The sequence below is a fragment of the Monopterus albus genome, unplaced genomic scaffold (genome assembly GCF_001952655.1).
Source record: "Monopterus albus unplaced genomic scaffold, M_albus_1.0 scaffold101.1, whole genome shotgun sequence".
NCBI lineage: Eukaryota > Metazoa > Chordata > Actinopteri > Synbranchiformes > Synbranchidae > Monopterus > Monopterus albus.
The window spans coordinates 693445-705977 of NW_018127981.1; the positions used below are offsets into that span (position 1 = coordinate 693445).

A 12533-nucleotide genomic window follows, 5' to 3' on the forward strand; every position below is an offset into this window, starting at 1 on the left:
CTGCACGGCTTTTTGATGTAGTTAGCTAACAAACGGGATGCCGCTTTGATGTCATAATGCCAGCTGCTCTCAACCAAAATCCACAAAGTACAGCATGTACCTCCTGTAAAGTTGTCTGTTTTCTAAAGTGGTCAAGCTTTAGCTGTGCTGATTTCAATCCCATAAGGCTGAAGGGTGAGACAGTTTCAAAATGCAGCTGATTTGCTTCCTATCCTACAGTACCAAGTAATTTTACTGTTCAAGAGCCGCAGTGCATGAAAAATGCAAAATATGTTAGAGGACCCTAATAAGCAAAAAAAAAAAAAAAAAAAACACTGAATCATAATAATACACTTCATTACCCCATTCTCAGGACATAAAATATGCAAGGAGGCATTAATTTGTTATCAGGTTAATTATCTGTGTTTCAGAGTTGCTGAGGCATTCACTTTCCCAGATTAATGAATTATGACTCTTATTTACTTTGGGTGGCTTATTTCTCTAGTGTCAGAATGAAGCACAGAGCGCCAGGGCCTGATGGAAGAGGAAAACCCAAACAGGAAATAGTTTAAAAGGGGATACAAAACAGCTCCATGAACTCCAGCTTCCAGCATCTCTAACAAATAAACAGGCATCATGTCAGCCACAGGTGAAATTAAATCGACGCTTCTGTCATTTTTAAAGATGTAGTGTTTCAAAACACCTAGCAACGCAAACCTTGGAGCATGACTGTTTTTTTGACTGTTTCGCTGTATATTTAAAGACAAGTGTCAAATGAAAGAAAAACCCAACATAACCTGTCTTCAATTTAAGACCCAACTGTAAAGTCTATTTTGACCAAAACTGTGTGAAAGATAAAATTGTTTTATGCTTTGTAAAGCTGCAGAATGTTAGGTAGTGTTACATTTTATCCAAATTTGATATCAAAAATATCACATAATGTGGCTTGGAATTTCAAAAACATGGCTTCTGGATTTATCTGGTGTATGTTTGCTGTGCAAAATCCTGTGAGCCTGCACCAGTTCCTGATACCAACAGAGGATGTATTATCACGGTCATATGCAAGTGTTATTCAAATATGATTTGATTAGTTTCTGGTGGAAAATGAATGCCAGCTAATGCATAATTAATGCCACACAGGGCAAGATGCACTGATACCTGCCACAGGCTTTTTATTTTATTAAGGCTGATGTGGATTTTGCCTCTGAATGTTGACAATTTTACTGGTAATACTGTGAAAAGAAGAAAGGCAATTTGGGAACATTTCTTGAGAAACCAAAAACCCAAGAAAAAAGGCTTTAATCATATTTAAGGGAATACAAATATACTGTATAGTCTGCCCATTGCAACCCTCTCATTGTAATGTTTTTTGATTGTGTATGAAATGTAAAACATTATGCAGGTATAATAAAAATGAAATGAGTTTTATTCCTTATTGTACATTTCGTCCTGCATTCTGCGGTGGCAGGGAGTCTTACCGTTAATGTCACCCAGGTAGAAGTATCCATCGACCAATGAAGATCCATTGTTGAAGTGCTGGGTCATATGATCTAGCCAGTTGGCTTCTACGCCTTTGATCCCCTCGTCACAGTTTTGAACCCAAAGAGGCACCTTGACAGTATAGTACTTCCCGTGGCCCTCTCGGACAAGTGGCTTGTTGTAGAAAGCGAACAGCTCCACACCTGTAGAGACACAACAGCAAACAAAAACCTCATCACTGATTTAACTCAGAAAGGGTTGGAGCCTTTCTGGAAGTCCCATGTTTTACTACATGATTATTGAACTACTGCTGTTCATTGGCCAGAATCCAAAGTACAATTTGGCTCCATCTGCAGGAGCACTATTCCCACTCATCGACTGCCAAAAGTTATATGAAATGGCTCAGTAAACAGTTGGATCAGAGACAGCAGAGTTATTGCCAGAAATATTTTACTGTTGCAATGCAAAGAACAATCTGTAGTATCACATTGCAGTCTGATGCAGGATAAATGCACAAATGCTCTTTAAGGACCTCTTACTGTTGGAGAACTTATTTTGCCGTGACATTTCAACACTATCCACATTGTGATAACAAATCATTGGAAGTACATTTATTTCCTATGAGATAGCTACCAGGGAAACTCAGCCAGCAACAAGCTTCTTGGCTAAGAAAGGTTTGTGGTCATCAGCCAACAACAGCAAATCCTAGTTTGAGTGCTTTCTTGTTTTTCAACCACATCTTCTTGTCCTGTGGAAGATATGCAAATCTAGGGGGATGAATTTCCTCTTTATAAAGATGAAGTATACTGGAAAAAACTAAAGACAAACAAACAAAAAACTATGTAAAGAAGGTGGTTTGTATGGGTCCTTGAAAAAAATAACAAAAGCTAGACTCAGGAAACTGGTCACACAAAACTATGGCAGCAATGATTTAGAAATTATTACTACATTAAAATTAAAGACATTCCAAAAAAAAATTTAAAAAGTGCTTGAGACCTTTAAACAAATTCAACTGTGACTTGTCGTTTGTCTGCTTTTTGGTGCATTTTGGTGTTAGCTACCTCAAAAAGTCAAAATTCATGATTATTTTGCCTAAATTTCTTTTCTTAATTCTTGCTGTATATAATAATTATGTTGTATATATAGCATAGAATGTTTCCTGTGGATTAAGAGGTTTGGCTTGGTGCCTGAACTCTTACCTCCTCTCTCTTCATCTGTCCCTCTTTGAGCTTTCTCATCCATTCCTCATCATCATGTTCCCTCTCTATTGAGGTGAACAAACTCCTAATAAATATATGGATTAATACAGGCTAATTATTTTTCACTATGTATTAAACACATTTGATAAAATAGGGTTCTATCTGTTATCTAAATTGACCCTAACTGCACCTGTGTATGTGACTCACCATGCTGTTTTACGAGTTTCCTGGGCAAGTCATGAGGTGCTTGATTATATGATTTATTGGTTGGATTGATGTTTTTCTATAAAGATTTTAGTGTAGCAGGGCACCACGCTGGTATGCAACTTTAGTTTACAGTGGACATGACATTCACTGTACAAGAATCTGATTACATAGAAATGACTATTTATTTTATTTGTAGGATGTTTTGTATCATTTAGAGATGTACTATATGTGCTCTATTCTGTAAGAGGTTTTTAATTGTGTTTTGTAGGAAGGATAGATTTGTATGCAAGGCTGTAATACAAGCTTTAGTGTCATTATAATACCATGACCAAAGGTTCCACCTGGCAGGTGAAAAATAGAGAAATGAAGAAGTAATACAAGGTAAGATTTGTGCTGCCCCGAGTTGGACTCACAAATGCACTGCAAACCCAAGGATGCTGACCCTCTTTCCACTGGTTCCTTTTAAACAACAAATGTGAAGTGAATCAAAAGTATTTTGATTGTGTTCATGCAACACATTGTCCTCATATTACTCGGAAAGTTTTACAGAAGTGTTGTAACCCTGCTCTGCTCAAACTTGAAGGGGACCGTTTCACTGTAACCAAGTAAATTTATAGTTTAACCTTGAATAATGCATTTAAAGCTCTCCAGCTTTAAAGCAAAATGCACATAATGCAGGGAGCCTCAGGAGGGAGAGGCAGGCTTGGAAGTGTGCCCACAGTACGTATGTCACTGCTCCTTGCTCATGTTATACCAAATCAAAGTGGAAAGACTTTTATTTGTTGTGATGTGAGTGAGTGAAAATTTTGTTGTGCTTAGCTTTGAGAAGAGAAATAATACGAGATGTGTGCGGGGTTCAGATCAGGCAGAAAGCCATTCAGATCAGGTCTGGTAACATTTTCCCCTTTCTTTTGAATGCAAATCTTGAACGGTCATTCCCCAAATGAAGCAGATGGATGAGCAGAATGTGCAGCACTGCCACCCACCCGTCCACCCACACACATACACATACCCTGGCCTGGTAGTGTTGGAGGAGAGTCATGGCTCAGTTGCTTTGGTTCTTCTGTCCGTCCATCCGTTGGGCGGACACCCAGCAAGAATGAATCATTTATAACCATTTCTTGTCTGGCTCGTCTAACTAATGTGACAGCTGGCAACCAAATTCCCAAAATCTTGTCATGTGTCACTCTTGAGAAAAGTCAAATCACACCAGAATATTCCCCCTCTTGCTGCTCATCCTCCCTCTGATACCCATGTTACAAGGAGGACAATATGGCAAACAAATCTTGGACAGTACATGACAATGAAATTACATCCCATTCACCATGCTTCCCACTTGCCAAAACAACACATTTCTTCACTGTGAATGATTCTGTAGCGATCTGTATCATATTAACAGTTTATGTGCACCAGCCTGAGATGATGCATCGCTAAAATTTGTCCCATGAATCCTCTGAGCTTCAGGCAGGTCATGAAGAAGACTGTTTGAAAAATTGTCTCATGTACTAACTGATTTAAAAATGCAGTGAAGCTTTGGGTTGCATACCCAGATTTCTGTAATCACAGTATAATTAAATAAGTAACAACATTACTCCATATTCCACACAAATTGTATTCCACTTCCACTGGTGGGACTGTTATAGATGTGTAACTTTTTATAACAGCTTGACATAAAATATCATGCACTGCTGCCTGGCTTTCTCACAATATTAGCTGTTTTCTGTGTAATAGCTGAGAATTTCCCCTGCTTTATATTTCATTATAGTCTAATTATGCTATGATTATGGCACCAAGGTGACTGTAAGTAAGGCAGAGGACTGGGTAGTAATGTGTTTTTGGTCAAGAAAGTTAATTTCAGGGACTGTAAACAGCTTTTCAGCAGTGCTCTCTTCATATGAGATGTAGCAGAGAAGCCACACAGGGATTAATGCCTTGCCTTAGGGTAACTAGAGCAGAGCAAAGTGTGGGAAAATACCAAAAGATAAGCAGACTGCTGAAGGGTGTCATGCTTTCATAATTTCACTTTATTCATTTATTTTTTTTAAATATAGTAATACTATAGTATGCTACCTCTGTACCTGTGTGTCATATGACCTGTCCCTCCTGCACTTGCGGGCTCTTCCACAGCAGCATCCTCTTGGCTGCTGCTCACCCCTCTCCTACACCTTCCTGATCCTCTCCTGCTGCTTCACCAGTGCTAGTTGAAGCCATTAAATATTCAAAATGAATCGGCTGGATTGCTAATCACACTGATCACATTGATCAGCTTTCCCATGTATGTTTTTCGATAGTCCCCTGGAGTGAGGGGGTAAGCATTCAGCGTTTATGAACTAGCATTAAGTTTATCCATTTGCAGAGCAGTCCATACACATCCATGCTATATACAGTGTGCTAACCTGACCAATAGCCGTATCCTAACATTAGCTTAGCCAGCCTGACTAGTTTGCTAGATGAGCTGGATCTCCACAATTGACAGTGTCATGTTAAACAAACACAGAGAGGAGGAGCTGTTCACAGATGGTCTGTCATCATTGTTGTCATGTGTTTGTGCATGTGAGAAAGAGAAATAGTGCGTTGCACGGAAGGACTGAGTGAATACATGCGCTACTTGTGGCACTATTGAAATAACATTTAACCTATTTTAATCACTATGTGGTGGTCTATGTTGATATTGTGGCAGCCCGCCACAAATAAGTCAATGTATGGGAAATATTGGACTGTTTTTTCATATTCATGTGTTTAGGTATAGAAAAGTATGTCCTGCTGATGTCCATCACCCTGGGCTGTAAAATAATATCAACTGATGAAAAAAATGTTTGTACTGAACACTGTTGATCCCTTATACCCACTTCAGTTACAGTGTTTTGACTGATGTAGGGCCTCAGAACTTCATCAAGTATAAATCATATCATATATACAGTATATCGTATTGTATATATATCAGTGTGTAGTCATTTTTGTTCCATTGTATGAAAGCCTATAAGGCTTTGCAGGAATACAAATCTGTCTCTTATTCTGAAACATGCCACAAAGTGTGAGTCACGGCTTAAAACACTGAGATTTCCTTGAATTCAAAACCAACCTATTTTCTTGCAGGGTGGCCTGTGATTGACTAGTTGCCTTGTTGCAATACATCATAAAGAAAGAGAAACACGCCATTCTGTTTTCTAGCTGCAAGTTGCAATTCAGAAGTCGATGCCTTCACATTTTGACTGCAAGGCCAAGGGCTTTTATTTTCAAATGGCTGTCAGTGACAGTTGGCACCCTGACTTGCTGTCTGCAATGATACAATATATTTACAGTGGCAGATGATAAATAGATTGCACGTCTCATTGCTTTGTCTCCGTGTGAGTCTGGACTCACACCAGTGACCCAACAGCTACATCTTCACTGTGTCAAACTTGAGATGTTACAAAATCATCTATTTTCTATGAGAAAACCAGTGCAGAGGAACAAATACATTATTGTGACAGAGAACATAAGTTTGAAATCTGTGATCTTTAGCAACTGTGTTAGTAAACAACATTCATCTAAAACAAGGCTCTTGCCAAGCTCACACTTCCCCTACTCTTCTGTTTTTAAAGAAAAACAAGAATGATCTTTTTGGAGCTGAGATCAGCTGGACAGGTGATAGTTTGCTAGTAAAAAAGTGGTGATGGTACTGCAGTATTATTCACTTGTGGGCTTTATGACAAGGACAAGATTTGATAGCTATAAATGTCATCTTATGGCAAAGTAACTGGTCCTGATCACTAACTTTATTGTTTCAGAGAATTATTATGGTCATTTTTGTGTCACTGGGCAGTAAAATCTTCTTAATTTCCCAGTATTTTAATATTTATTGCTGTACTATATGTAGTGCTCTTGTGTTAGACACAGACACACACAACAGAAACACACACACAGGCACGGCGAAGAGCATGCCAAAATCATTTGACCCTAATCACATAAATTCATTACATCAGAACGATCTGTACCTGGCTCTTGCCACTGGCAGGATCAGCTAAGTGGGAAATGATAGCACGCACGTTGTTAGGACGTTGAAAGCATGTTGCTTCAAAGGCTTATCTGATGGCAGCTGAGCTGTCCAGATGATGTCAGCAGCAATAACCCTGGTGTGATCTTAGCAACGTTGCTTGCCAGCATGACATGTCAACATTTAAGTGTCTGTTTCTATAATCTGAGAAGCTGGACACTGATCCCATCGGAGCAGAGATTACATTGATCTCAAGGATAAAACCACGCAGCTGAAAAGACTCCCTCTGTACACTGACTACCGTTCAAGATTTCAGACTGAGATGCATCAGGATTACACCGCATTTAAACTCTGTAATTTTATGGTATTTGTTTAAAACTCTGTAGCATTTCTAGTGTTGGCAAACATATGACAAGAAGATCAATGCATCAGAAATGCAGATACCTCAGGCAGTTTGTTATCCTCTGTTCTTGTGTTTGTTTGGGTGAACTTCTCATGTTTTTTACCTTCAGTTTTATGCACACCGTTTAATGTCAGTATGATTTGCAGTGAAGGTCTTTTTTTTTTTCAAATCCAGGAAAGGTGACATTCTAGTAATGCACAGAAGTCATTTAGAGGAGGTGAGGCTGGATGGTTGGGTGTAGAAAAGACAGGACCCGTGTGTTTTTGGTGAAGCTTAGGGAGAAATATCCTGTCTTGTGTTCAAGTCAGCACTGACTTTTTCAGTATTTAACCTCTGCTTAATCTTAACTAAGTGCTCTGAGCTGCCTAATCATACAAATGTTAATCATGCTTTAGTTGCCAGCAGTGAATATGGTAGGAACAAAGATAGTGTGTGCTCATGTTTCTTTGGTATATGAATGAAATACTATATAATCCAGGTAGCATGTTGTTGCTCGTGCAAATTTATTGCATCTGAAATGACCTTTTATGAGACAGAATTGTCTTATCCAGACATGGTTGTACAGCTGTCACCAGTTGTCACCATGCTACACTTTTCATTTGCTCTTCCACCAGAATCCTTTTCCTTCAAACCACCTGAGTCTTCAAACTTATCGGCTGAGTTTCTATGCAGAGCTCCAGTCTCAGGAATGGTGTTCCTCTATCAACAGTAAGCTGCAGACTTTTGCCAGCTTCACTGCCAACAGTTGCACAGTGTTCACCTCGAGATCTGAGGCTTAGCGTGGACAAGCCAGCCAAGACTCTTGGGCCTCCTCGGCAGACTGGGCATTAGTAGAGAGGGACATGGGAGCTTGGCAGGCTCTCCCTACCACCCCAGCTGGCTGCTACACCGGTGCTGCTGGCGTTGCCACAGAGATTCAGGGGGATGAAGGTGGGGCTTGAGAGAGAGCTGTGAAGCCGAGGGAGGTAGAGGACAAGGCAGTGGGGGATAAATTCACTGCAAAATGCACTGTAGGGGGGTCCAGATGGACCAGTGGGCTGTGATCTGCTGTGATGCCAAATGTGTGTTATACATAAAGACACGTGCAAACAAAAGCTCAAAGTATGCACACCAAAGAGTTGATTAACTATGTATCACTTAGTATTAGGTGCTTTGAACCTAACTGCATTGCACATTGTCCACATAAGTACATTAGCACTGTGTAACTGTGTAAATATCATTACTGGCCATCCATTGGTAAAGGTGGTGACACCCGGGGAAAGAGAAGAAGAAGAAAAGGAAGCGGGGAAGGGGTGCAACTTGGTGAAGAAGATGAGAGATGGAAAACGCAGACATATGTTAGGTATGTGGACTATATCTTAGATTGTCAATGCGAGGATATGCTGTATGATATTTGTCCTACATAGTTTGTAGTACATGACTAGATATTCTTCTGCATGGAGTTGTCTTGTAGTTGTGTAGTGTTATCGTGCCTAGCCTCGTAGCATACCTAGCTAACTTGTTAGCATTGGTTAGCTAAATAAATGTTGGTAGTGGTACTGTTAGAAATTAGTAAATCAGTCAGATAATTATTAGACAATGTGTTGAATCAAATGTATTAGTAATGCAATTTAGTAAGAATTAAAGTCTGCTCTAGTCTGCTCTGTTTCAAGGTTGACAGATAGAATGTTGATTCTGAAAAGTGTACCATGACACCAATTGTTTTCTTGTATTCATCCTGTGTTAGAATATTATGTCTGAATGAATGTTTTAGTTACACACCACGTGACAACACACACACACACACACATTGAAATTCTTCATTTTGTTATGACTAGTGATCGAAGCATGTGGAGCATAAGATAAGAGATGGAGTCGTCGGACTGACTCCATCTCGTGATGTTTGTAACCTTTTTGTGTAAGGGGTTAGCCCAAAACATAAAAATGTATTAGGCTCTGTGTGGCCAGGTCTCCTCTCTCCAGCAGCCAGTGTGTTTCTCTGGAGGAAGGAACAACCTGGGTCATGTTTGTAATTTTACTTGTGGTTTAAAATAAATCAGCACTAAAATGAAGAAAGACGGACTCCTTCGTTATTCAGATCTATCCAATAAAAGAACTGGGGTATAACAGTACTATAGCTAACCCAGCTTACTCCCAAGACTGGATTCACCCTTTCCCACCTGGAATTCATGGACATTATCCGAGACAGTGCTATGTGAGTGACCGGTTGGATCGTACAATGGAGCCCGCTACTCCGGACCTTCCCGCTGCTGCTTGCACCTGGACCCGAGGGCCAGTGACGGAGATTGTGACGCTTCCGTCTATGGACTACGAACTACTAAGTAAAGTACTGTCTTTTATTAGGCTCTTATGAATGAAATGGCTGCTTAATCTTAACCAGAGCATCCATCAGGCTGCAATGGGGGTTAAATCTCAGTGTATATGCGGCTGGTGAAGAGAGTGTGGTGTGGTGTGGTGTGGTGTGTGGGCCCACTGTGTGTGTGTTTATTTCATGCATTGAAAAGGGGGTTTTACAGAGAAGAGTTAAATGTATTTGCAAAAGGGATTGTCATTGTTTATGGTTTACCCTTGATTAAAAATTTAACTCTAACTTGTGTTTGGTTATTGTATACAGTACTCATAGGACCTAAGGGCACATAATGTAGAGAGGTTTATTACAAACTTAAGATTTATCAGTTACAGTTACTGTGAGTTAATTTAACTCAAGGCCCTTACCATATACAGTGGGTATAGGTGCCACAGGGGCGTGTGTCTAGTGCACAGTGTGCACACTGCACATATCACAAACACATTCTGTGACAGGATGAGAGACTGCAGTGCGAGTTGCTAATTTCAAAACCATTCCCACAGAAAGGGGGGCTACCATGAATAATAAAGGTGTACCTACTGTACATATGGCTCATTTTCTGGGAATACAAAATGCGAGCCATGAAATGTGCAGCTTCTGAAAATCCTGACAAAACTGTTGTGGTGAATTTCACAGACTCCCCGCTTCATCAGCTAAGTGCGAGTGTGAATTTGTATGCACCGCAGCTATAAGATGATTCCCTTTGTGTAATGGATAGAGAGGATTATATCCCAAGGCAGCACATTGTTGTGTAACGTTGAGGAAACAGCAGGAAATGACACCTCCGCAGTTGCCAAGTGTTTCAAGACGGATCCATGGCACCACACTGTTCTTTAGTTAAAGAGCCAAAAGGTAGAGTTTCAAAAGAAAATGGTAAACAAAGTTACACATACATGTCGGTAGATATTGACTATAGATTAGAAGCTCTCGGTTTGAATCTCTGTGAATATGTGACACAAGAAGCTACAGTTTATTGTGGATGGTCTTGAGTGCAGCATTTAACCCCCAACTGCTTGAGCTACGCTGAGACCAGCAGGTGATGGTGGTTTGATGAGGGACAGGTGTGGATATTTATAAACACACAGCAAGGAAAGCATACATTATCACCTCATTTGTTTGAAACTGGTCAATGAAAAGAAAACATTCATCCAGTGTCTATAAATGATGCAGCTTGTGTTCCATCAGCTGAGTACTGAGTGGTGCACCAGACTCACAGTTCGAAGTTCTGACCTTTAATTATCATAATTATCATTCCTCAATAGGCTTTTCTGTGTGATTTTAGGAAGAGCATTGCTTTTAGCAGTAGCAGAGCTTGTGTTATTTAGAATTAAGGGTCTTGTGAAGTTTCCAAGATTTGAAATACTGACCTTTAATTATAACTTTGCCCATTGGGCCAGTAAGTTCAATTTCTTAAAGGGTCAGTTAACCCAGAACAAACATCAATTTTGAGATATTTGCTGCTGAAATGTCTGCTTCAAATCCAGTACAGTTTAAGGTGAAGTCTTCAGGTTTGTCATTGTGAGTTGTTCTAGACTTCAAACTTCAAGCTAAACAAGGTGAAAATAGGAAACATGTAGAGAATGATTTAGGTGATTAACAGCTCACATTAATGCTGGAACTTAGAGTAACACAAAATATGTCTGACTGGAAGTAACTTACACATTATATCTACAGTAAACGATAAACTACGCGTCTTCCCGTAATGGCGACCTGACCCTTTCAAATGTCTAGATGCCTAATCCCTCCTCACAAGTTTTATAAAAAGTGGACTTATGGTGTTTGAAATATGACTGAGTAAAATAAATTAAAGATGTGACTGTATATGTAACACCCATATTCATCCTATAGCTGCAGCAGAGCTGTACAGTCCATTAGTTTCCCTGTTTTTTGCTAACACATCATTTTCACCTTAGTCTAAGATTATGATGGTAACCATGGAGACCACTCACCATTGCCTCTCTGCTCCCGGTATCTCTGCCTCTCCTTTATCTCTGTGTCACTGTCTTTGTTGTTACTGTGACACAGTGAGTCCTCCTCCGTCAGCTCCTCACTCTGCTCCAGCTCCCCCTCTGATACTGGAGACACAGAGAGCGAAGCCTTGTCCTGGGTGCCCTCCAGCCCGCTGCCTGAATGGTTCCCAGCACTTCCACTTTGCTTGTCCTCCCCACTCGCTGCTCCTTCCCCAGCCTTGCATGAAGATTCCTCACTCCCGCCTTTGTCCACTGTGTTGGTTTGAGCTCCAGGTTCTGCATGGATTTTGGGGCTTGAGGGATTTGAGGGGCTGCAGGTGCTGAGGGAACCGAGCACAGAGCTGGGGCTGGAGTGCAGGGAAAGGGAGGGGGTGTCTGGTTTTCTGATCCTGGTGCATGGGGCCCCATATGGTTCCTGGATGAATCCCACAAACATCACCCCCTGGTCAGCAGCATCCTGAATCTGCTGTTGGGAGCAACAACAATAAAGTACAGAACAAGAAAATTAAAAGCTAGATTAATAGCAACAAATGCTACCTTGCATTCAATAATTGCACGATTAGAGCTAAAACATGTCAATCGACAGAAGATGCATCAGAAACTATTAAGATCATTGATCATTTTTCAAACCAGTACTGTGTCAAACATTCTCTGTGAGTATTTGCCGTATAATTGTAAATTGAATATTTTGAGGCTTCAAAAATAAAGCTGTGATAGGCATAGTTTCACTTTTTCACTGACTAAACAAATAGTCAGTTAATCAAGAAAGTGACTGACAGACTTATCAATGATTAAAATGCTCCTTGCATTTGAGAGCATACAGTTCACTGTCAGATTTCATGGGTTTAAAGCTGCACTCAGTAGCCTGGGTGTAGAGGAAAATGCAGGAACTGCAGATCCAAATTAAGAACCTATGAAGCAGAACATATATAACAAGTTATTTCCCATGAGTTTGCAAACTGAAAGCAAACTG

The 12533-nt window shown here is 40.2% G+C and overlaps 1 protein-coding gene across 3 annotated transcripts in view; it reads right to left on the minus strand.

Annotated features, from left to right (window-relative positions):
- Positions 1–12533, minus strand: part of rftn1b (raftlin, lipid raft linker 1b) — a 95825-nt gene that overhangs the window by 27571 nt on the left and 55721 nt on the right. For 2 of the 3 annotated variants that reach the window (XM_020609740.1, XM_020609743.1), the window contains exons 5-6: positions 11540–12026; positions 1458–1661 (exon numbers count right to left, since the gene is read on the minus strand). In XM_020609740.1, coding sequence (XP_020465396.1) covers positions 1458–1661; positions 11540–12026 — 691 coding nt within the window. The remainder of the gene's footprint in view (positions 1–1457; positions 1662–11539; positions 12027–12533) is intronic. The other variant, XM_020609741.1, reaches the window with a different exon arrangement.